The sequence below is a fragment of the Sprattus sprattus genome (assembly GCF_963457725.1).
Source record: "Sprattus sprattus genome assembly, chromosome: 1".
NCBI lineage: Eukaryota > Metazoa > Chordata > Actinopteri > Clupeiformes > Clupeidae > Sprattus > Sprattus sprattus.
This window is the reverse complement of record NC_137920.1, coordinates 51,424,174-51,450,708: the sequence shown is the minus strand read 5'-3', so window position 1 is coordinate 51,450,708 and position 26,535 is coordinate 51,424,174. Positions and strand designations below refer to the sequence as shown.

The following is a 26,535-nucleotide window of genomic DNA, read 5'->3' as shown; positions in this document are numbered from 1 at the left end:
GGCTGGTCCTGTGAAGACATGGTTCTGGAAAACTGTTGCCTTTACGTGATGTCTAAGCCTGTAGCTCAACAACTAGTTTTGTTCTAATTAATGATTTGATTGTTGACTTCAGTATAGCCCCCCCCCTGCATCTGATCTCTCACTTGCTCCCTCTCTATCTCTCTATCTCGCTCCCTCTCTATCTCTGCTGACTGGCAGGTCCCCCAGACGCCCCTCTGGACGTACAGCTGGAGCAGGGGCCGTCTCCAGGGATCGCCTTGGTCAGTTGGCTGCCTGTCACCATTGACGCTGCTGGGACCTCCAACGGGGTCGCCGTCACTGGCTACACCATTTATGCAGACAAGAAGAAGGTATGGTCAACTACTCTTTCCATTACATACCTTTGCATTTACTGAAGGACCCAGGGTTGGTCTCCCTTGTGGGATGCAGATGGATCTATATTTCTTTGATCTATATATATTTCATTGCACTGTGTGTCTGTGTCTGTGTCTGTGTCTGTGTGTGTGTGTGTGTGTGTCTGTGTGTGTGTCTGTGTGTGTGTCTGTGTGTGTGTCTGTGTGTCTGTGTGTGTGGACCTGCAGGTGCTGGAGGTGGCATCACCCACGGCAGGCAGTGCTCTGCTGGGCCCGTCTCAGATCCAGGCGGTGAAGGCGGCTCAGGAGCTCACCGTGCGCACCATGTCCCCCCACGGCGAGTCTTCCGACTCAGTGCCCATGAACGTCCAGGCCAAACTCGCTGCCATCATGACAGGACCCGTGCCCCCAAGCCTAACTGTGCCAGTTCTGACAGCCGCCACCGCTGCTGCTGTGCCCACCTCACCTGCCGTGTCGCCCCACCTCGCCAATTCGCCTGCCAAATCGCCAGTGCCCTACAGCTTGCCGCCAGATGCACACACGTTGGTCCCCGGCAGGGGGGTCTATGCCAACACTCCCAAAGCCATCACCGCGAATGCCCCCCTGCCCTCCGGCTCCTACACGGAGGCCTGGGCAAATCCTCACGTGTCAGTTGCCTCCATGCCCATGGCCATGGCAGTACAGCAGCCTCCAGTGTTACCACCAGCTTCTGCCATCAGCTACCCAGCGGTCTGTGTACCGGTAAGTAACCCAAGAACTTAGTAGCACAGTAGCATTACTGATAAGATTCAGACTTTCTTTGCTATTCAGTTCTCAATCCTGCTGCTGCGCCCTGACCTGCACTAGAAACCCTTTGTCTTGCCTTGCCTTCCTTCTGAGCAAACCTGATTGAAATCAGCGTAATTAAAATGGTCTTGATTGGCTAAAGCAGCTGTCCTCTGCAAATTAAGACTGATGCTGAGCTGAGGCACTGAAAGAGAGAAAACATGGGAGTCTCCAAGAGCTGGACCAGCAAGACCAGATTAAGTTTTGTTTAACTGTGCTCATACCCGTTCCCCCTCTCCACTCCTCTCAGCAGGTGAGTGTGGCCGTGCCATCCTGCGTCTCCCCGTCGCTGGATCCCCGCAGGGACACGGAGAGCACCGCGGCCGGGCGGCCCGTCATCTGCATGTCCGACTACCTGGAGGACCCCCGTGCCAAGCTCCACCATCCCGAGCCCTGCCCCGTGCCCGTGCTCCGAACCGAGGCACCGTACGAGGACTCCCTCAACCCCCCAGAGACACACCCGATGCGGCCCCCCTGCCCGTCCCCGTTCGGGTCGGAGGCTGAGGAGGACCTGGAGAACACACGGCTGGTGTCCATTGAGGAGTTCCTGGGCCACGGGAGGCCTGCTGTCAGACACCAGGTCAGGCTTCTGTAGGCAGATAAACCTAAACAGCTTTACTAAAGCCAGCCTCTAGCATGATTCGCTATGTGGAAATAGCTTTGTGTTGTGTAGAATGTGTTTTTACGACACTTCTGTTTTTTTAGTGCAGTAGAACTCCTAAAATTGTAAGACTGCCATAAGGTTATTCATGTAGTATATGTATGTTTTTAATTGTAAGACTACCATAAGGTTATTCATGTAGTATATGTATGTTTTTTGGGAAGTCAATGATGGCGACGAATCAGTTTTTTAAGCTGATGCAGAAACTGTTCCTTAAAGCAACAGTATTGCTAACATGCTAACATGTTATCTGGTGTATTTTGGCAATATTGTTTGCAATGTCCTGCTATGAAGGCTTTTCTTTCATTTTCGGCGGGTGTGGTTATCCCGGACTACAGCACTACATAGTGCATAGCCTGGACTGTTTGTGGTAACAACGTTTATCTGTCCTTCACGTGACCAGATATCATCAAGATGAATTTGAAGATGATGCCAAAAGTAGCTGTTAAAAACATCACCTTGTTGCATCGTGTTGCTTTAACTTCAGTATGACTCTCCATTGTGATTGGGGCAATAAGAGCAGTAGTAAAGAGTGGCAGAGAGAGTATGTGATGTGTTTCTGTTGGGCATCCTCCATGTGTGTCCGCTGGACTGCTATCTGTTAGTCCCTGTGGCTGGGGTCAGGCCTATGTTCAGTGATTGGTTAAATGAGTGGTAACCAGCTGTAGGTCACATTCCACAAAGCTCAGGTTTATCAGGGGGAGGCTTTTGGGTCTTGTCTTGTTTGTGATATTGGGCCAGCCGTAGCTGGGTTTCCATCCAAGTCATTTGCATGTTTTAAGCGCATTCTTGAAAATTCGGCTAAAGAAATGAAACAGTCTGTGCGTGTTTTCATTCACTGTATTATACAAAATAAAAAATGAACACTCTCTCATCAAGGGAGCAGTGCGAACAGCTAGGATCAAAAAGTTAGGTTGTCAGCTCATAAACCTGTTTCCATCAACCTTAGTAGCATTATACCCTAGGCAAATCAGGGATTGATCCAACCCCCTCTAGCAAATCGAATTTGCATTGGAAAATTGTATGCGAATTTCAAGCATTTCCAGTCAGGATTTCTTATTCGAATAGCCAAAATACGCATTTAAAAGGTGGATGGAAAATCTTTTCAATAATGGTACCGTCTTCGATAGTGGGGATAATCTATTGTCTGTTGAACTGGGCAGGTCATTGTTGTTCGGAGGGGATCAATATCAGACTGAAAGGTGTAGTCTGTATTTGTTGTCAAAAAATCTCCATTTTGATTATGGATTGATTGTGATGATCATCATAAGTTTGTTATTGAAAGGAATAGTTTGGAGAACATTAATGATAGTGCCATATACTCATGTGTCAAGTAGGGTTGGGCGATGTCTCCTTATTTGGCAGAAGACGATGTTTACATTGAAACATCGTGATGGACGATGATATCGTCGGGGGGGGGGGGGTGTACTACTCAGTCCCATTCATTTTTTTAAATGCCGTTACGTTACCAATGTTGAACAGTGACTAGCGGTGAGGTTCGTGGCTGCGGTGAGGTTCGTGGCTGCATCGACTCTTGCAGTGTCATATTTACAAATAAATGAACCCATTCAATTGGTAGCTTGCACATTGACAACTGGTTGTTTTTCATATTTCATATCAGCATTCTTTACATACACATGGGTAAGGTTCATACAGTTGGCAGTTGCTAGCTTGTGATGAATTCGTTTTAATATCTGGATATTTGAACTCGTGAATATGAACTGTTTCATACGGAGTTGCAGAGGCACCCTGAGGGTTTCCTACCAGTCTCCATTATAATTGTATAGTTAAGTCGAGGAGACTATAACATCAGCTAGATAACTAGCTGTCATTTCATGCAAATTGAACTCTTCCATTTAAATCGTTGAAGGTAATTTAAAGTGTCCTTAGCTAGCTAGTAAGCTAGCATAACAGGTATTTAACCGTAACAACCAGGAAACAACTTCAGCTGGAGTTTAATTCCTCAAAATCAGCTCACCAATAAAAGCAGTCTTTGGTTCAAAGTGATCACAACCACTTGTATGATGTTAAATGGCTTCACATAGATATGAAACAATCCTCAGATAAATGACGGAGCAAGGACTATACTGATAACAATGTAATGTTAGCGAATGAGGGGTGAGAAGCTCCCCCTTGCTAATATTTAGTCTCCGCTGTTCGTTCAAAGCCAAATATATCCTCGTGGTTCCAAATAGCAATTTTGCTTTGAATGTGAGTAGTTGATCGAGCTATCTTCTGTCCCTTCGTGTCTATTCTATTTTGTAGCCATTGCACTGAAGTTAATGCTTTCGCTAAAGTTGAACGTCATATTTCTGTTGACAATGAGCAAGTTTCCCGGCAGGAGCAGGCTTAGATAACGTGAATAACATGAAATGTTTGACGTGGGAAAAACGAAGAAAAGCTGTAACCTAGACATAATACCCTAATACTAATAAAAATAATAATAAATTGTATAAGAATAAGCCAATTAGGCATATTGTAGCAGTAGCCTATTTCATTTTCATGCCTGACTTTAATTCATATGGGGGGGCGTGGCATCACGATGGTTACCATCCATCGTGATGATGGGTCAAAAATGACGATGGACGATGATATCGTCCATCGGCACAACCCTAGTGTCAAGTGCAACCTGCTGCAACTTTGAATTGGTTGTACATCATGTGAGTCTAACTCCTATTTAATGTTATGCACAGTTCTGTCTAGAGATATACCATTAAAACCGAATTATCCAAATATAATAAATATGTCCTTTGGCGTTAAAATATTGTCCTTAAAGTGGCATATGTGTTTACGTAGTTGTGCAATTGTTTTCCAGGCTTATGGCGGCAGTGTGGCAGAACCGAGCGTTGACTACCAGCTGGAGACCAGCCGAGGATCGGACCTGTCTGACATCCTGGAGGAGGAGGAGGAGGACATGTACTCAGAGTCCCTCGCAGAGGTGCAGGGCAGGGGCTACCTCAGGGTAAACACACACGCTCTCACACACACACACACACACACACACACACACACACACACACACACACACACACACACACACACACACACACACATTCACACACACACACGCTCTCACACACACACACACACACACGCTCACACACACACACACACATTCACACACACACACACACACACACACACACACACACACACACACATTCACACACACACACGCTCTCACACACACACACACGCTCACACACACACACATACACACATACACACACACACAGACACACACACGCACACACACGCTCCCACACACACACACACACACACACACGCTCACACACACACACACACACACGCTCTCACACACACACACACACACACACACACACACACACACACACACACACACACACACACAAACACATGCGCGCTCACGTACATAGACACGTACACAAACTGTTGTGAGTCCAAGCCTTTCTTTGTCGCCTTCTTTGTTTTCCTCTATTATTTCAGTCTTTAAAATATGTTCTCTTTTGTTCTCTTTCTCTACACCCTACCTGTTTTCCCCACTCTTGGGTCTTGGTGTGTTGAATCTTCGGGGGGGGGTCACCACACTCGCACCACTATGCTCACCTCAACCACTCACTGCCCAACCCCCACCACTCCCCTTCGTCACAACTCGCCCTCCAAAACAGCGGCGCCAACAACGTGACACGTGGGAGACCGACAGCGACGAGGACGTCCGCGAGCGCATCCTGAAGCTGCCCCCTCCGGCCCACCGTAGAGAGCAGCTCTTCAGCATCGCAGAGGTAACTGAGGAGGAGGACAACTGCATGGATGAGGCCGAGCCTCAGCGACCTCGAGCCCGTGCCCGATCCAGAGTCGCCCCGCACCCCCAGGCTCGCCGCGCCCAGCCTGTCCCGCTCCAGTCTAGCCTCCGGGCCACCAGCCATCAGGGCCGCCGCGCACAGCACCGCGTGCACTACGCCGACGAGGTGGCCACTATCAGCTACCCCGAGGTGGAGGACGACGCCGGGTCGGACAGCAGCCTGTACGACGGGCCCGACAGCCACCAGATCCGGTCGCACCGGGAGACGATAGCAGCTCCCCAGCGCTCGGCCGTCCATGGAGGTAGAGGAGGAGGAGGAGACCGGCTCAGGAGGGAGGCGTTGCTACGTAGGCAGATGATCTCGCATGCGGCCGAGAACCCCGCTGCCGCCGGCGATGGAGCATACCTGGTGAGCCGCACGGTGCACCGGGTGAAGTCGCCCACCGGTTCCAGGGTGGAGATCGACGTGGAGTACGGCACGGACAATGACGAGGATACGCCATCCTTCGACCCTGGGGAGGTGGTTGTGGATCAGATGAGCTCGGAGTGGTGGGTGGAGGAGGGCCACCATGAGTGCCACCGGCCCGTGCCAGCTCCCCGGAGGCCACCGGCCCAGACGCGGGCTCTCCCATCCTCGGGGCACCACGCATGGGTGTGTTAACATCCCCCCCCCCCCAGAGTAACCCCCAGCTCTGCAGTACCCCCTCTCTCACCTCAGGGAAACAGGGATGAAACCTTTTGCGTCCTTTTGAGTGTGCGTCTGTGGAGCCATCCCTCGTTCATTTGAGCCAACATGGAGGAGTAGGTTTTAGCAGTGCAGTTGCCAGCATCTCCACGCCACTCGCTCCTCATGAAAAGATTATCGCACGATCCCAACTCAAAGGGCAGATGCAAAAGGTTTTAGCCAGTACTCGTCTGTCCCTCTGTGGCTGTCTCTCTCCCACCCACCCACCCACCCCGTGTAGATGTCTGGTTTCTGATCCCATATCTTCCATAGCTCCTGCAAACGACTGGCTGTCTGTGTCCTGTGTCTCTGACCGCTTCCTCCTCCGTCTGGCCGTTGTGTCCAGCTAGAAGTTGGGAGTCCCTGTGTTGCTCGAGCCGTAGCACTTCCATGTGGTGTACGACTGACTCCCCTCCCTCTCCGTCAACACCAATGCCCTCTGCTTTACTTCCTTGCTCTTCCTCTGCTGTGCCTTTTGTCCTAGTGACTTATTGAAGGAAAGAGGTTGATTTGGTGTCATCCTAAGGACATGGGTTTGGAGCTGTTCACAGAAATGACTATACCGTTACTAGACAACAGTCATTGATTGGTCTTAGATTGGTCTTAAAGAGCCATGTAAAGGTTAGCCAAATCTCCTCGATCTCTGAGAACAACTCCAACTGTCCTTCAGAAATGTTACGTGTGTGTGTGTGTGTGTGTGTGTGTGTGTGTGTGTGTGTGTGTGTGTGTGTGTGTGTGTGTGTGTGTGTGTGTGTGTGTGTGTGTGTGTGTGTGTGTGTGTGTGTGTGTCAGCAAGCGGGTGTGCTTATTTGCTGAAGGTTAGTGTGTTAGAGTGTTAGAGCTCTAGTGAGGCCGTCCTTATCCTGACTCTCATTTCCCCCAGGATGCCACAGGCCAGCCCGGCCCTGCATGGGGCCCTCAGGAGGAGATGGCCCCTCAACTGACCCGCTCTGAAGCCAGGCACATGAAAGGTGACTACTGTCCTCTCCCCCATGGTTCTGTCTCTCTCTTTCTTTCTCTCTCACTCTCTCTCTCTCTTCGCTCTCAGTCTGTCTTTCTCCCTCTCTTACTTACTCTCTCACTCAGGTTCATACTGTAATGGACTAGGTGTGTGAGATGGAGGTGTTGCTGTCTGTATCTTGGCAGTCCTCCCCCAGTCCAGAATGATGCTGTCAGATTATCAATCAGCAGATAGAGAGAGAGAGAGAGAGAGCGAGAGCGAGAGAGCGGGGGAGGGGGAGGTGAAGAGGGGGAGGGGAGCTCAGCTGGGGTGGATGCAGAGCTCAAAGCTAAGAACAGGCTTAACCCAAACTGGCTTGTCATGAGACTGGAGGAAGTGGCGACTATGAAAATAGTAACCCAGATTAGCCAAGCCACACCACTACACCCGCGAACACCCTTTTTCTCATGGCATTCTCTCGCTCAAACACACAGCTGTGCCAGAACGTTCCCATCACTCGTATGTTCCCACCACCTGTATGTGCTCTGCAGCAGAGCTGGAAGAAAGAAGCGTTGTGTGCGCACACGTTCATTCAGCACACACACGTGCACACACACACAACAGCGTGGCGTAGTTTGTCCTGCCTGCCAGTCCATCCTTGACTGTTGGCCCAGTGCAGATGGACTGATCCTGCCTAATGAGATAGAAGGCGTCTCATTGGTAAAGCCAAAGTCAATCAGAGACACTAATTGCCCCTGTTGTAAATTTCAGTCAAGCTCCCTACCCGCCCTTCTCACTCCCTCTCAAGCCATCGCCAGTGTGGCCCCTGCACCCAGCCCAGGCTGTCCTCTACACACACGCACGCATGCGCACACGCACACACTGAGCTAATGTTCGGCACCTTCAGGTCGGATGTCCACTGTGGGCAGAGGCTCATGGGTAATCAGGCCGGAAGAGGGTAGAGGGAGTCATGGTCCCCAAGTCGCCCTTCAGCCCGTTCTGTAATTTGCTCGCTCATCACATGAGCCGTGTCCCTGGCACGTGGTGCCTTGTGTTACTTTCGCTGCGTGGTGATTTATGAGCGCTTTCTCAAGCCTCAGAGAAACATTCTGATTTATACATCGCGGTGGGGATGAATATGTATGAGGTTTGAATACGATGGTGGATCGATCTTTCCACTTCCGCTCCTGCTCCTCCTCTCTCTCTCTCTCTCTCTCTCTCTCTCTCTCTCTCTCTCTCTCTCTCTCTCTCTCTCTCTCTCTCTCTCCCTCTCTCCCCTCAGGATCATGAACGCACGTTCCTCAAGCGGCTCACATTGGCTTAGGCTCAGGGGGTTTAGCATGATTACCTCTCTTAGGGACACGCCTGGGCTGTGCCATTACAAGCACGGGGGTGGCAGGCAGGGGGAGGAGGTGGTCGTCAGTCGACACGTGAACATTGACACTGTGTGTGTGTGTGTGTGTGTGTGTGTGTGTGCTTATGTTCGCTCAGAGGTTGAAGAGGCCGGGAGACTGATAGGAGAGAACACGGTGAGGGTTTTTGTGGCCCTGTTCCCGTACGACCCCGTCAGCATGTCACCTAATCCTGACGCGGCCGAGGAGGAGCTTCCCTTCCGAGAGGGTCAGATCATCAAGGTACTGGCCAAACATTGGCACACCACCACCACCACATACCACTCAGGCCACTCACCCAAGATGGCCAAACACTACCACACCACCACCACCACCACCACAACACAACACAACACTCCAGCCACTCACCCAAGATGGCCAAACACTACCACACCACCACCACCACCACACAACACTCCAGCCACTCACCCAAGATGGCCAAACACTACCACACCACCACCACCACCACGCACCACCACCACCACACAACACTCCAGCCACTCACCCAAGATGGCCAAACACTACCACACCACCACCAAACAACACAACACTCCAGCCACTCACCCAAGATGGCCAGACACTACCACACCACCACCAAACAACACAACACTCAGGCCACTCACCTAAGATGGCCAAACACTACCACACAACTACCACCACACAACACTCCAGCAACTCACCCCAGGTGGGGAGTATAACATGACAAATACAACTTAAGCTTTATGCTAGTCCATAGCCCCAGTATCTTCCTCTTTCAGGTTCAAGTTTGTGTTAATTCATTAAAATCACTAACCCTATTTATATTCATGCGCCCAATCTCCATGTGCAGTTGCCAGTGTTTTTATATACTGTGATGTACAGTGTATTTATATTATATAACAAAACTTGATCTCGTTAAGTAATGAAAACACGGTGTATAAACTGCAACAAAAACGTATAATTGCCATCCGCCCCTCCTCACACACATCCATGTCTTGCTGTAGGTATACGGTGACAAAGATGCCGATGGTTTCTTCCACGGTGAGTGTAACGGCCGGATGGGCTACATCCCCTGCAACATGGTGTCTGAGATCCAGGTGGAGGACATGGAGACACGTGACCAGCTGCTGCAGCAGGGCTTCCTCACCACAGAGGCGTCCATGGAGAAGATAGGTAGGCCCAGGTGTCAATCATCCCCTTAACCCTGATCCCACCCCTCACCACATGCGACCCTTTCATCTTTTCAATCAGCGTCAGCCTCCATCAAGAGAAAAGCTCTCCCACAAGCTGCTTTTGGTTGTTTCGCCCTCCTAATGGCTGATTCCAGATCAACTGTTCCTAGTTCATCAGAGTAACAGTGGATATATGGTATAGGAACAGCTGTTAAAGGAGTAACTCACCAGCATGCCTGAACTGTTTCTCATTGTATTGATCTCATTGATGTTGAATGTGTTAAATGGAATTGCCATCTGTGTATTGACCTTTTTCTAATGTTACCATCACATGAAATTGTTCTGGCTATCATTATTGGGGGGTGTGGGGGGGGGGGGGGGGGGGGGTTCTGAGGATCCCGTGATGGCTTTTGTTGTCCACTCCTCACATTCAATCTTTGTAATCTGTAAGTGTTCATTTGTCTAGATGCACAGTGCAGCTGTAATGTTTTGGACAGATGTTTGCAGTTCCACAACTGTCAACAGCTGTCTGAAGCTACTCCATTTCCTCCACAGTTCTGAAGTCAACCAGCCGCTGAGAGTATTGTTTATCCACCACATTGTTACCAGAGTACACCTGTTACTCTTATGTGTTCAGGGCCTTATTGAAATCTAAGATAGCCAACTCTGGATTGTAGGGGTGTGCAAAAAAATCGATTCACATTCGTATCGCGATTCAAGTGCTCCCGATTCAGAATCGAGTCATAGATTTCCAAAAATCGATTCATATTTAAAAAAAAAAAAAATAATAATAATTTTTTTTTTTTTTTTTTAAGATTAACATTCTTTTTGGCTTCGCAAACTTTGTAGTAGGCTAACGTTACGGTTTGAGTGATGGTGAGCGTGATACGGCGAAATGGTTGATAAAAAGCTTCTGAATAGAAAGTTTACCTTTAAAAGTTGTGTTGTGCAAAAGAAGCAAGCTTCACTGTTGTCTGAAAATGTCAACAGGCAGCTGGCTGAAAGCACAGAAGTAGTAGGCTTACCTTTTATTGGTAACCTTACTTCTATGTTCACAGCAAACTTGAAAAAAAATATTAAGCCATGGTTTAACTGCACTATAGGCTGAGTCTGAAATGTGCACTTTATAATTTTATTTTGTACCGCCCTGTTTGGCAATGTTATTTTTCAATAAAATAAAACATTGGATAAAGCAAGCCAATCCACTTTTCCATGATAAGAGCATTAAAATAAAATTTGCGATTAATTAATTTGCGATTAATCGTGATTCATTTTGAGTTAACTATGACAAAAATGTGATTAATCGTGATTAAATATTTTAATCGTTTGACAACACTAACATTTACATACTGTGAATACATTTTTTTTTAATCGAGAATCGTTTTTGAATCGAAAATCGATTTTGAATCGAATCGTGAGCCTAAAAATCGGTATCGAATCGTGACATTTTCTGAATCGTGCACCCCTACTGGTTTGGTTGTGCCATTTGGCCTTTTCACAGAATACATGTTAAAAAAGCATAATTTAAAGCCCAAAACAAGCTTAGTTTAGCTGTTAGAAAGGGCTGTTTGGCAGAGACCTTTTTACCCTTATAAAAGCAGTGGGTTAAAACCGATAATGGCACCACGAGTTTCATCATCCTTTTCAGCCCATGTTGGGATTAACACTTGCTAGCCAACTGACTGCAATGCCTTCTCTTTTAGAGAGAGTTGCCACCCCAATCCTTCCCCCCCTAGAAGCTGAAGCACTCTGTGCCTGTGGTGGTTACTCGTGCCATCGTGCTGCTGTCAAACTGTGGCTTTGCAGGGAGGCCCTGTGTCCTGTTTCTTCCTTTTCAGAATGCTCTGCTCTGCAAAGTGTTTAACCCCTCTCTTTTTCACTTTGGCTCACTGCCTCGTCCGCTGCTGGTTGAGTTCCTCTTTTTTATTTTGATTTATATATTTCTTTTATCATTTGGTTTGCCTTTTATTTGTTCTCTGTGCTCTCTTCACTCAAGTCTGCTGTCTTGGTCTGCTTTTTTTTGCGTTGCTTATTTTCTGATTACGTGTCAATCCCCCCAAAAACCAATCCCTCCATAAAGGCACCACTCGCTCACACGCACAGCTTCCACGCCGCCCTGTCCCGCCGCCGAAACCTAGACGATCCAAGAAAGGTGTGTCTCAGTGCTCGCCGTTTCTCTCTCTCTCTCTCTCTCTCTCTCTCTCCCTCTCGCTTTCTCTCTCTCTCTCTCTCTCTCTCCCTCTCGCTTTCTCTACCTCTTTCTCTCTCTCTCTGTCTGTCTCTCCCTCTCTCTCTGTTCTCTCTCCCTCTCTCTCCCTCTCTCTCCCTCTCCCACTCCCTCTCACTCTCTCCCTCTTTCTCCCCCTCTCCCTCTCTCTCTCTCTCTCTGTCTCTCCCTTTCTCTTTCTCTATCTCTTATATACTGCCATTTAATTTTTATTTTCAATGTGCTCTGCTTTTGCAAGCTGTCATTGTTACATAAACACCCTCACACTTAGAAGTCGTATATAAAGCAGTGGTATATTGTAATATAGCTTATGGCCAGACAAATTAACCCTGCCCTCTTTTCTTTCGTATTCATTGATAATCTTTGAATGCTTGCTGGCAGGAGATCATGCCACTCATACTCACCATTCAGCCTTCCCCACCATAGCTATACACATTAGGACACACTTGTGATGGCAGAGCTGGAGTTGGCCATATAACCTTCCCTTCTAACCTTCATCTCTGGCCCCCTGTCTCTGTTCTGTCCTGTCCTTCCCTTCCTGGTGTGACTGGTTGGGAGGTCCCTAACCCCTCCCTCATGACTGGATGTCCCCTGAAGTGTGTGTGTGTGTGTGTGTGTGTGTGTGTGTGTGTGTGTGTGTGTGTGTGTGTGTGTGTGTGTATGTGCGTGTGCTTGGGGTTTTTCCCTGGCCTGAGATTGAAGTGCTGTGCTGCTCTCTTGGCTCTCTGTGTAAAGCCCAGAAGCACCAGGCTAACCTGCTTGTCTTTCCTGTTCAGTGGAATCGGCTGGAGTCTGGGAGGACAGCTCTCTGGTTGACTCTTCCAGTCAAGGTTTGCCCCCTTCAATCCAACACCTCTCCGTTTGACACGCGTGCTCTCCATTGCTCCACCTCTCTCCGGCCTCGTCTCCAGCATGGGCATGGTTGGAGGCAGGGGTCGGGGATGTCTTCTGACTGTAACTCTTAACAGCATGTGTATGGACTGCATGGCCAGTGTGTTGCATGTGTGTCCACTCTGATGTCTAACCTCTTTTAACACTGTGTGTAAAGGTCCATGTTCACCTGCAGGTCTCTTCTCTCTTAGGAGCCATCTGCTGAGTGAAGATCCATTCAAGTGAACTCTCATCTCATTAACCCAGTAAAATGCATGAGTTTCTTAACTGATAACTTTTTGTCCTGCCTTTTTTGACCATCCTGCATGTTTCCTCTCTCCCTGTTGGATTTGTAACCCACCTGATATATGTGTGCATCTGATATATGTATGTATGTATGTATGTATGTATGTATGTATGTATGTATGTATGTATGTACAGTATGTATGTATAAATTAGTGCTGCCAGAATTAGCACGTTTATTTATGTGATTCATTTGGCATTGACATTTCGTTTTAAATTAATGCAATTAACGCAGGGTTTTATTTTATTTCTGTTTCTGCATAAGTAAAAGTTTAAATATCTGAGGGCATCCAATGTATACCAGACATGGAGCTTAGTTGAATTCACAAACGTTCACGTTTATTAAGCACTTCAACTTACAACTTACCCAGGGGGCTGCACACCACGTTCTTACTACTTGACCAAATGACCTAGTCGCTAGCTCCCTCTAAAGTAACATTTTTATTTAAATATACTTCATTTGTGTAGGCTCCACATTCATTTTGTGATTTTACATTAAAATATCCATTATTATAAGCTTCAGTCTTAAGGGGGGGGATGTGCTGAGTATGTTGAGTATTTTTTATTTCCTGCTCAGTTTTCATGGTGTATTCCTAGCAGTTTTTAAGAGCTTAGGGGTTGGAGGTGGGTGAGAGAACACTTCTGATGTCAGGATGACTAGTGCTCAGTCAACAGGGGGCTTAAATGCTATGTTGTCATTACAGACCGGAGCCAATCAGGGGCAGCCATGGGGAACCCAGGACCCGTCCACCAGCCACGCAGAATGGTGGCCATCTTTGACTATGATCCACGAGAGAGCTCTCCCAATGCAGACATAGAGGTGAGGACCCACTAGATATTGGCTTGGTAGTGACTTACTCCTCAAATTGAACAACAACATGAATCCACTCAGAATAAATGAATAACTGTTCTGTTTTATTAAGAACATATGTACTGATCCCTGTGTATTTTGCCCTGTACCTCACTGCACCGTTGCAAAGTTTGAAGCCATGAGTTCACAATTTTCATTTCACATCTCATTCTTTTATTCTCCCTCGCTCGCGCCCTCTACAGGCCGAGTTGACCTTCAGTGCAGGGGACATCATCTATGTGCTTGGTGACATGGACGCCGATGGCTTCTTCTATGTGAGTGGGTGTAGCGGAGAACTGGCCTGTTTTTCTCTCGTTTCTCTACAGCTCTGTTTCGAAACCATGCCTATCTGTCTGAAATAGCTTTTGCATGGCAGTGAATTTCCCTTCATGGTCTAAAACCACATTACATGTTCTACCTCAGGCTGCTTTTTATAGAAAAAAGGCATGTTCTAGGAAACAAATCTAGTCTGCCAAAAATATTAATAGTAAGCTGGTTTAAATAGTATCATAATTATTAGTCTCCCAGTCTCCCAAATATGCACATTTTAAATCCCACACAAAAATATATAACCGCTAAGAAAGGAAAACACTGATCAGTGGCAGAGTGTCCAGCCTCTACACTACTGAGTTGTTTTTGATAAAGTTGCCAGGTATTACGTTGACTGTTGAATGGCTGACTGTAGTAGGGCCTGGAGGTTGACTTAACTGGACGTCTGTTTGTGAACCTGCAGGGAGACCTGAACGGACACAAGGGCCTGGTCCCGTCCAACTTCCTGCAGCCTTTCCCTGAGACGGCGGAGGAGGGGGCTGGGGCTGGGGCTGCAGCCATGGACCACCTTGTCGTGATGGACGCCAGGAGAGACTCACAGGTGAGCCAATGAAGGCATTGCATCCCTGAAATGATCCTTTCTTTTCAAACGTCTGCAGCTTTCTATCGCCCATCACTCTTAGCATGGCATGTATCGCTTCTGGTTTCTGTTTAATTACTGTGTAGTGGAGTTTTGCATGCTTTCATTTTTCATTGTTTTTTTTCCATCCTCCTATTTCCTGCATGCCCCAATGCAGAGACACAGGCGCAGTGTGCACTCAAAGCGTAAAGCGTAAGTGTGTTTTCTGAATGAGTATAGACCCACCCTCATAGTGTCCTTTGACCCCGTAGCATTCTCAAACCCCTGCAGTTAGCAAGACCCTAACATCATTGTGACCCCTTTAAAATCATAACATGCCCTTATCTGTCTGTCTTTGGGACTCAAGATCGTGCCCCATCATTATTTTTGTGCTGTGATCATGTAGCACCTTGACTTTGAATTACTGTTTCTGTTGTCCTCCCTCTTCACTATGTAGGCTAAATGTGTTCACAGTGAGCAGTAGAACAATATCACATGACAGGAAGTGCTTTTATGATCGATATCTGCGTAGATGTGATTCTAAAGACAGGAAGCCGAGCACCACGAATGATCACGTGCTTATTTATATAACGCATTAACGGCACAACCTCAAGCATGATGTTGCCTTTATACAACTCTAGGGCTATTACTGACAATAACAATACGTTATGAATATTATTCATAAATTAATAATATGTTCATGAATATAGTTAATCCCTTTCCCAACTACCAGTTAGATAAATGAATATTTAGTGCACATCTTTGTGCCTGTTTTTAACTCAGCCCTCATGGAAATCCCCCTAGTACAGCCTCATTACTTTAGCACAACCAGTTGAGTTGTTTAAGTCAATGGAGGTAAGTAACATTACAAAGACCAAGTGGTTCAGCTCCAGTAGCACTGTGTTCACAATTGTTTAAGGATGACTCCCTGTTTCCATCCACACAAGTTGGTGTAAATGTCTTAGTTTTACCTCCCAGCCTCTGGGTTAAACATTTCTATGGAACCCCCCCCCCCCCCCCCCCCCCCCACACACACACACACACACAGATGAGTGAGGCAACGTCCCTGCAGGAGGACCCAGTGGTGGCTGCTGAACCAGATGAGTCACCCACACCAGAGCCCAGCCCAGGCCCGCTCCCTGAGACGCTGGCCAGCCCCAGCTGTGGCCCTGCCCTGACGCCAGCCTCCGACGGCGCCCTGCTCACAGACCCATCACTCTCCGGCAAGAAGAAGACGGGCTTCTTCTCCAAAGGGAAGAGGCTGTTTAAGAAGCTGGGCTCCAGCAAGAAGGAGTGATGGCTGTGACTTTAGTTTGTTTGTTTTCCTCCCCACACAGGAAGCACTTTTTTATGTTGGTTAGTCTTAAATTAAACTTATTTAATTGTAATAATGTATTATCAAATAAGACTAGTTTCACTGTGTCAGGCTCTCCTAGGCGAAGCTTTCCTACGAATATATAACATAATATAACACAATACTTAAGATAACATCATCTTAAGAATCAGCCGCACGCTGCATGGCTCTATAACGTGTCTTCTGTCCCATGGCAAGACACTAGCTAAAACAAGAGTAGTAGACTCGGAAAGTGGTGTGCTTAGATTAAGCAGTGGTCTCAAAACACTAGATATACACTAAAATGCATCCTTTATGTAGGTCCATTTTGAAGAGGCTGAGTATAACAAGAAACAGTGCGGAAAGCATAAATGTCTGTTAACCTTTTCCTATACACTGCACACCCACTCAGAGCCATCTGTGGGGTTTTAGATGCTTATGACATTATGCAGCTTCTGCTCTTAGAAGGACCAAACTCATTGTTGTCTTTACTGTCGCAAGGAAATATATATCCTATATTTTCACGCTTTTTATCTCTCTGGTACACCGATACAAGGGACCATAGGAGAGAGGTCTGTCCTTTCAGCATCAACCCTAAAAAGTTGCGCTTCACCAGAATGATGGACGTCTTTAGAAAAGCAATTGGTGAACGCTGTGTGAGATTTAGTCTGCTCAATCTCTGAGAACAAGCATGTGAGGCTGAGGTGAGCGTGTACGAGTGAAGTTTGTCTTTGCCTTTTTCAGATGTTGTCGCGGAACTCTTACCTGAGTGTGGTTTATTTTTTTGATGATGGCGTGCATGTTTGTGTGTGTGTGTGTGTGTCTGTTTGTACTTGTGGGTCTGTGAGACGCTGTTGCAGTGGTCTGCCTTGAGCCTGTCATTATTTTGTTTGTGAAAAGATCAGTTACTTTTGTTCTTTTAATTTGCCTCCGTTTTAGGAGTGATGAATTATTGTAACGATTCTACAGACACTTACACTTACTCACTAACACTATAGGCTACAGATTTTCCATTTTCCATCCACAAATAGTCATAGGACCATGGACTAAAGACACGTGGGTATAGCCAAACTGTTAGTTCATTGGTACCACCACTACAATATGCAGTAATCGTTTTTGGAATGTTTTCGTTTATTTGTTTTTTTGTGGCATTACAGGGCTCATGTGAAATCACTTCTCAGGTTGAACTTGTAGTTTATCAGCTTTGTGTGTTAAGCCGTGGCTGTTTGAACAGCAGGATCTGATTCTTGCCAAAACATTAGGTGCTCGGCATGTTACTATGACAACTAGACACCTATCATCGAACACCTGCCATTAAGTGGGGGGGGGGGGGGGGGGACTGTACCAACGCAGTCTTGGTTGAGTACGGGGGTGGGACAGAGGTTGTTTGAAAATTGCTGAATTGTACAGTCACTCACTACATATTCCTCAATGGCCTTTAGTCAACCTGCACTTTCCCATGCAGCGCTAGGCAATAGAGTTCACCATTAGCAATGCTACGGCACGGAATGCACAGACCCAGTCTGCACACACACCCATAGCCCTCCGCCGGTCCAGCTCCGCAGTTTCACTAGAAGACGACCGCAGCACTCTAGATTACCAGCTGTAATGTTTAGCCTTATAAGACGTTGTTTAGTCTTAAGTTGTTGTTTACACTGTACTTGTACTGACTGCATGCATAATGACTTTTATGCCCATGTTTGGCCTTATGGATTTATTTATATATTTATAGTTTGACCATTTTGTTGCATTTTGTTTGCAGTGTGTTTTGTAGTATTTGGGGAAGGTGGGGGGGGGGGGGTTAGTTAGTACATGCAGAGGAGAACTAGTGTGTTTGAACTGAAACTGCAGAAGGCAGGTTTGTATATAATGTAAAGTGTTTTGGTCCCAATCAGTGTCACAGCTCTGACTTTTGGTATGATATTTTTTCATACACCGAGAGACTTTATTCTTTTGTCCGTTCAAACTAAGCTTGTTTCCATTTTTTTTGTACATTGAGGTTTTTATTACCGATTTTTTTTTCGACACTTGCTTGTAAATACGATTGTTTTTTTTTGTTTTCAGATTTGTCTTTTTGCATGATAAAGCAGTGTTTTGATTGAGGAGCAAGAACAACTTGTAAGTGCAGAGATTGCTTTCATCTTTCAGTATGGACCTTTTTACGAAAAATAAAAGTCTATTTTCACATAAAATATTAATGATGGTGTTGCACAGTGGGTTTGTTCTGTGGTGTGGTGTGGTGTGGTGTGTGCATGTGTGTATGACTTTATCCTCATTTTAGAATAAGAAAATTATTCTTTTTGATTTCATTCATAATGCATTTATTTCAGCAAAAAACATAAAATCCACATACAGGTTATTTATGCAACTAAATAACTCTAAGAAACCATAAAATAACTTTGAACAACTTATTTTCCTTGCATCATCATGTCCTCATCCAGCCATGGAAAGGAGTCTCTGCAGAGTTTCGACGTGCGTGCACAGTTCACGTGGCTGAGTGGGATGTGTAACACAGTGACTTGTGCACAGCATTCTGAAACAAAGCAGCTTCCCTTTTCTCTCTCTCTCTCTCTCTCTCTCTCTGCTTGTCTCCGCGTCGTTGTGCCTCTCTGTTGCCAACAGTACCCTCATCCATAAAGTAGGAAACACTACACTTTGGCCTAGGGGGTTAGTAGTGCTTTCTACTTTATGGATGACTGTACTGAATCTGCCGGGGTCCTCTTCTCTGGTGTCAACTGCAGAGCTTCCTTGACCCCCCCACACGACATGGAGAACATGGACATTCACACTTCGTACTGCAGACACAGCCCCACCCAAAACCTCCCAAATACCATTTAGTCTTTGAATGCTTTGCCTGCACTCTTTAGTACTGTGTTGTTATATACAAAGCTACAAACAGTACACATTCAATGACATGTAACATGCCTAGAGTTCATCATTTCATTGACAATAAATGGAAAATAATAAGTAAGACGTCTGTACTCGGTTTGTACTTCAGAGTACACTTATCCTGTATGAACAGATGTTGTAATTTAACAGTACAGTCATTTGTAAAAGTGGATTCAAATATTAAATGAAGTATTTAGTACAGTTACTTAAAACAAAACAAATAATCATTTTTAAAAGACTCCGCTGGGATCCTTTGCACACAAGAATGGAAGCCATTTTGTCTGGCGTGAGTAAGCTTTTTTTGCATTGCAACTGAAGTAAAAGAATATAAAAAGGCTTTTTCTCCCCAGTGACAAATGATTAAAGAAAAAAACTTACATGACAATTTTACATGATTTGACAAAGTAGCAAACAAGCACTCAAACGTTTCCCACTTGGAGGAAGGTTACTTCTCATAAGTAGTTCTTTCTTAGTATAAAAAAAAAAATGGCCCTTTCTTCCTGACTTTAGTCTTGCTAGAAAAGCAAAAATGTGTAATTGCAACAGGTTCCTCAAATCAAATTCCAGCTAATAATGCTTTATATGTTTATTACAGAAGCGTTTAACAAAATTAACATTGACCTCCTATCTCCTAAAACGTGTTGATGATAATAATAATATATGCAGAATACCCCTCTGATGCTTCATAGCCCTTACCACACATCCATACCTGATCCATTGGTGGCTCTTTTGTTCCTCTCAAAAAAAAGTAGTGGTCTTGTCCTGAGAGCTTACCAGTTGTCTTTGTCTTGGCTCAAAACGTAATGGGGCACAGAAGGAGAAGTTCTCCTTTTTAACCCCGTCTTACCCCACGTGGTCCAAACCACAGGAAGAGGTCTAACAGTCACAGTCTCATCCTCTCACACCAAGAGTTGTACTCTTTCTCTTTCTGATGAAGTCCCTGACACGTTTTTTTTTTTTTTTTTGTCGCAGAGACATAGACACATATGCTGGACGACTTGAAACCAAAACCACAAAGAACTCCAGAGGATTATTCTAAAGACCCGAGGTTCTGTGTGTGCAGTCAGAACACTACGGTTACCCACTCACGCAGAACCCCAGCGAGACCAAAAAATGCCCATTCCAGCAACTGTCCTTGTGTTCAACTTGTAACCCTTGTTTACTAAAAGAACATATGCTCTGATCATCATTTGGATTCAATAAGCACCCATTAGATCTTAAAGAAAAGAACATTTGATCTATTCCAAGTCTGGTTAGTTATTTCCCTGCCAGGCCATACATCCACTTCTCATTTCTGGCCTATAATTCCCTTATTAACATGTCTGCCCACTTGCTCCACTCCAATCACTCACTGCCATTCATACCAATGCTGTCCCTGAGGTCACATGACCAGGCATCTCCATTTCCTAATTTACTGTGTTGGGGATTGTTGCAACACAACAGCTGTAAAAGTGCTGAATTTTCTCATATTTGGGGCATATTTTTCTATGTAGAACACGCAGTGGACTGGCAAGAGCGCAGTCATTGGAACACCTTCCTAATGCTGATCCTTGAGTCAGAAGGCCCTTGTATAATGCAAGTACAAGAGCACAGTAGCTGGTGTTTTTTGACTGAATATGATTATATATGCTCGCCTTATAAATGAAAACTTAATGGCAAGGGGTTACTCCAACTGATGATGCTTTTGTTGAGAGTCTACTGCACACAGTTCTTTCCTCTGCATATGGTTGACAGGAGTGCCTCAGATTGACATATAGTCCCAATAACAATAGTCTCTATACACATTAGAGGCCTATGGATGAAGTTACACACGTCCCTTTTTTTAAAACCATAACATGGTCTTCCTAGAAGTTTTTTTTTTGTCCTTGCCATCTGGCTGAAGTTTTGAAACTATTACCATCACTTAAGACATCAGTGACCAATGGCCGTTTAGGTAAGCATATAAACATGCATTAAGTTATTTACCTACTTGGACCTGAACTGTCCCTACCATGCACTGAGGACTTGTTTTGTGTAGATGTCTGATATACCTTTCGAGTCAGAGCGAGAGGGATAAGATGTCTGATACCCATAGGCCTCAAAGGAAGCCATTTTCTGGCATTGTCTCAGCAAAGAGTCAGAGAGAGAGCGAGAGGAAGTGGGGAGGGGTGCACCGCAGCAGCAGAAAGTGCGCTCTTTCGATGAGAGGGGACTTCACACATCTCTGTTTTCCCCAGGTTTGCTCAAGGACATCGTCACAGATGAATAATTACAGAAACGCTCTTAAAAGGACAGTGCTTGCAATAACAGTGACTGTGGGTTGTCTTTCATTTTGTTGATTTACACAGGTTTTACACTAAATGTTGCTGTTGGGTCCATATTCATGTTTTCTTTGGATTCATTTTATATTTAGTTTCATGTTCAGATGTGTACAGAAGTGTATTTGTTCACATTGTCCGTCACTTATGGGTTTTCACATGCTGCTAGGGACCTGAGAGCTATTATCTGAATATACAGAAAAGTTTCAATTCCCAATCTAATGTGTGAATGCTCGGAACGGTAGCACAGTGACACTGCTCGTAGCCATGAGAACGTGCGGACGATTAGATGGGAGGAGGGGCCTGAGGTTGAGGAGGTTATTGAAGCATGCTGGAAAAAAAGGTGTGGTAAAGGAATGTGCGATCTACAGAGGGCTGCTAGGGTTTCAGTATTACTTGCCACACGCCTCCCACTCTTCACCCACAAGTCTGGGGCCTCCTTTTAGTTCAGATATGTGTGTTGTCAGTTAAGACAGAAACTCTGGTGGAAAATGAGTGTACCCTCACTTGCAGGTTACACTTACAAGAGGGCAAATACAAGGTGCCGCCTCCTGTTATGAAGAAACAGAAATGCTGATTATCACCGGTTGTTATTGCAAGACTTCTTTCCTCAAATCTGGGAAGGCAAGGGCCGTTACATACAAAACATCAAGTAAAAACAAAAAAGCACAACATGGTGGATTTCAATAGCACCAGAGTGGAGAGTTTAAAAGCACAACATGGTGGATTTCAATAGCACCAGAGTGGAGAGTTTAAAAGCACAACATGGTGGATTTCAATAGCACCAGAGTGGAGGGGTTAAAAGCACAACATGGTGAATTTCAATAGCACCAGAGTGGAGAGTTTAAAAGCACAACATGGTGAATTTCAATAGCACCAGAGTGGAGGGGTTAAAAGCACAACATGGTGAATTTCAATAGCACCAGACTGGAGGGGTTAAAAGCATTATTTCAATCTGCATGGAAACAGAATGAGGACTTAAAGCAGCATAACAGAACAATTGCTAATCGCTAATGAGATGCTAAAACTAGCAAAACCTCTTGAAATGTGCTTACTTTGACACTTTGACAAACTAGTTAGTCAACAACTGTCCACAGTCAAGCATCAAGAAAGTGGAAAGCAAGACGGCCAATAAGCTACTTACTAGTTCGGCAGACAGTAGAAACCGGGCGGCTTCAGGCAAGCCTACATAACCCAGTAATATGCCTACGGACCCTGGTATGGCAATGGCCCGGAAAGCGATTCTCCATATTAAGTCATTTTAGCGCCCCAATTTTTTTTAAGCTGTTATTTTAAGGTCAAACTGCTTATCCTAACCCTTACCCTTATCATCTACTAACCCTTGATTAGTAGATGATAAAGACTGTAGGGTTTTGGCTTGTCTTTGCTTTTTCAAAAGACATTACAGAGTTCTTGTCTAAAATGGCTAGCTAACTTTCTAACGGATGTATTTCAGCAAAATGTTAAGCTACACCGTGCTGTTTAAACTGTTCTTCCTCTTTGGCGGGCCTCCTTAGCTAGTGCACAAAACTACATAGTGAAGAGCGTGGGTGGCTGATGGAAACATCAGGTGTGTTTATCTCTGTTTCACATTCCATCTATAATAGAACAACTCCAAGGACAAGTGCCCTATAAACTCGAACCAACCCTATATGTTCAAAGCCTCCAAATGTTTTTAAACTATGTTCAAAAGCTTTCAAATGTTTTTAAACTATGTTCGAAAGCTTCCAAATGTGTTTAAGTCATGTTTACAATATATACAAAAATCTTTCTCTTTTTCAAATAAACAATTGCTACGAATGAGAGCATGTGTGAGTGTGTATCTCTTACTAACTGGCATATTTTTTACTGACAACCATTCCATTCACTATCCTGGCTATGTTTTATTCAGAGAGCATGTAAGTGCAGTGTATGCACTGCGAGACCCAACATGACATGTTCCTAATGCATTTGGCAGCAGGTTGAGATGACTGTCTGTGTGTTGAGCATAAAGCGTAGGCCTTAATGAAGACTCAGTGGAGGCCCAGATATACCTTATCTGGGCCCGCAGCCATTTCCCCTCCCAGCTTCTCTCTGTCTCTGTCTCAACCACGTGTGACATTCAACCACCCTGCCTGCTACTGCAGCCGATGAACAGAGCACACTGGAGCTCTAAACCGGTCTCTGTGTCACCGTGTACAGCAGTGCATAGCTCAGCAAATGGAAACACCAGAGAAAAGACAGAAACAAGGTCATCTCATTCACTGGCAGCTGAGTTTAGACAAAGGGCGTTATAACTGTCTGCTGTATAATGCTAATCGATGTCAGTCATGTACATGTATGAAGCATGGTTATGAGTAACACTGTGTGTGTGTTCTCGGTGTGTCTCTGTCATTTGAGTATCTTAGTCCCTACAAGAAATATTCACCTCAGTCATGTGTCATACAATCTGCAAGTACTCCAAAACACCTCCAAATCTACTCAAAGATTCTTACCTGCAATGCACAGATAGAATGAATGAACATACATATCTGCCATACATTAAATGGTCAAGTCAACAGACAAGCCCAAATATGGAGTCAGCCACGAGTCAGCCAATGAAAAGTACTCTTGCCGTTGTCAGTCGTGGTTAAGAAGCGAACTTGCTGGCCTCTGGGAAATGGCAAATGGCGGCAGTCTGAAAGCCTTTGGTGACATCAGGAAGGTGGGGCTGAACGATGAAGCGTCATTTACAGCGCCTGTGGTTAGGGGCCTTCTGCACTAAGACACAGATAGCTGCTAGCTTACTTTTGGTATTAGTCAGTTGGGGATGTGAGCCTTTTCACACCTAAATGGAAGGCATATGTGATCAAAGTCACACACGGGTAATTACAATGATGTTTATGGTTTACAGTTAGGAGGTGAAACATATGTCATATTGGACTGTAGCAGAAATTGCAGTTCCACACAGAACAAACTAGAATTACTTTAAAAAAAAATAGGAAACATGACAGTCACCATTTACCCAGCAGGAAATGGAGATGGTGATGACACTCCAGGCTTTCATAATGTGTGGAAGACCTGGGGAAGTCACAGGGGTGTCAACATAGGAAGGAAGAGCACTGACACGGATATAGGGTTCAGCGGATTAGGCACGCGTCTCATCTGGCATTAATGTCCCATGGAAATGATGTTCATTTCTCCAATGACATATGCAGTACTGTCTTTCCCTGTTTCCACCTATCACTGTGAATACTGTGCCTAATGTACGCTATCCTTCACTTCTTTCACTCCATTTGAATATTAACTGCCAAGCTCACAGAATATACAGAAAGGGTTGGCATATGTGATTTACATTTTGATACCACTGCCACACAGAATTTCTTGATGTACAGTACAGCACACATATTACCCAGAAGATCTATTCTAAAATGTCCCACTGACATGATTTTGAGATGCTTTTCAATTATATATTTATGATGTAAGGTGATACTATAAAGAAAATGACCCAGGATCCACAAATTCACTTTAAATTACTGGTCAGCATAAACTGCAATTATTTTTCATATTTGAATATAAACACATTTCGCATGTCTATATATTTTTATTTTTATTTTAAATTGTATTACACAAAACGTAGTATATTATTAAAGCAGTATGACAAACATTAAAAAGAAGAGGTTAGATATCAGACTAAAATAACAAATGATCTCAACCTTTATTTTTAGTCAACCTGTTCAGTACACACATAAAGGTCGTACATAAAAAGTTCGGGGGGGAGCTGTGGCGCAAGCGGCAGCAGCAGCCCTATACCATAATATATATGAATACCCATGGGGACCCGTTTCGAGTCCGACCCGCGGCCATTTCCCGATCCCTCTCCCGAGTCTTTCTCCAGCTCATTTCCTGTCTCTCTCTACTATCCTGTCCGATTAAAGGCATAAAAGGCCAAAAATAAATCTTTTTAAAAAAAGTTCAACTGCCTGTGGTCTAAGAGGGAGGAACTGAAAATCCAAGGTGTCCAATGCTGTTCATGTATACTCTACATGCACCTGTGAGATGCACCTGCAGTCAGTCGCCGGCCGAAATTGACGTTTTAAACGTTATTTCTATTTAAATGTTTTTTTTTTTTTTAAGATACATCTGTATTATGAATCTGACTGACTGGCTAGCTAACCTTTCTCGCAATTTTAAGGTTTCCCAAAGAGAAGCAGTTGAGGAGACAGTGGGAAGTGGCTGTGAAAAGGCAAGACTTTTCTGCCAATGAGAGGTCAATGCTCTGTAGCCAGCACTTTCAGCCGGAGGATTTTGACCGGACAGGCCAAAATGTCAGGCTCAGGGATGGAACTAAACCATCTGTGTTCAGTTTCCCAACACATCTCAAAAGAGTAAGTGCATCACTAAGCTTGCTGAAAATGGTTTTATTGTGTGTGTGTGTTCATTTGGAATGATTGAGAATGAGATACACCTGTTCAAGTATTTTGTTCTTCTGTTTTAGAAAGTGGCAGCCAGGACTACACAAGCCTCAAGGAAGGCTGAAGCGAGCCTTGTAATTGACTGTTCTTTACAATCATTTCAAGTCACTGAACCTTCACCTACCTACCTTGTGAGTATTTACACTAGCTATGCCCCAAAACAGCAGTGAGCATCATGGCATCATAAACATTACTCACTACTGTTTTGTCCTTTTTTACTAGGAACACACTTATGCATTGCCTCCATCTCCCACTCTTCTCAAGACTAGACTCAATGAAGCCCTGGCTAGGGTGGAAAGTCTTGAGAAAGAGATGAGGAACTCAAAGGCCCGACAGACTGGCAACAGACTGGCAACAGTTGAAAAAAGCTCAGCAAGACAATACTTTTTAAAGGGTTCTAGCCTAGATTCAATTATTATATTATATCATATATTGTGTGAAATTATATATTGTGTCAATTGCACTGCATAGATGTGAAAATGTTATGAGCATGATTGTATATTATGTCAAATTGTACAAATGTACAAATGTACAAATATATATATATATATATATATATATATATAGTACTGTGCAAAAGTTTTAGGCAGGTGTGAAAAAATGCTATGAACTAAG

The 26,535-nt window shown here is 45.0% G+C and overlaps 1 protein-coding gene across 1 annotated transcript in view; it reads left to right on the top strand.

The window, feature by feature from the left end:
* The window catches only part of tspoap1 (TSPO associated protein 1), a gene marked incomplete at its 5' end in the record, with an annotated part of 82,435 nt that extends 65,942 nt beyond the window's left edge, over positions 1–16,493 (top strand). The window contains 12 exons of the mRNA XM_080835784.1: positions 199–350; positions 582–1,094; positions 1,429–1,758; positions 4,655–4,801; positions 7,231–7,318; positions 8,779–8,921; positions 9,662–9,830; positions 12,833–12,886; positions 13,934–14,049; positions 14,283–14,354; positions 14,813–14,950; positions 16,017–16,493. Of these exons, the coding sequence (XP_080691910.1) occupies positions 199–350; positions 582–1,094; positions 1,429–1,758; positions 4,655–4,801; positions 7,231–7,318; positions 8,779–8,921; positions 9,662–9,830; positions 12,833–12,886; positions 13,934–14,049; positions 14,283–14,354; positions 14,813–14,950; positions 16,017–16,265 (2,171 nt within the window). The 3' untranslated portion in view covers positions 16,266–16,493. The remainder of the gene's footprint in view (positions 1–198; positions 351–581; positions 1,095–1,428; positions 1,759–4,654; positions 4,802–7,230; positions 7,319–8,778; positions 8,922–9,661; positions 9,831–12,832; positions 12,887–13,933; positions 14,050–14,282; positions 14,355–14,812; positions 14,951–16,016) is intronic.
* Between the last annotated feature and the right edge of the window lie 10,042 nt (positions 16,494–26,535).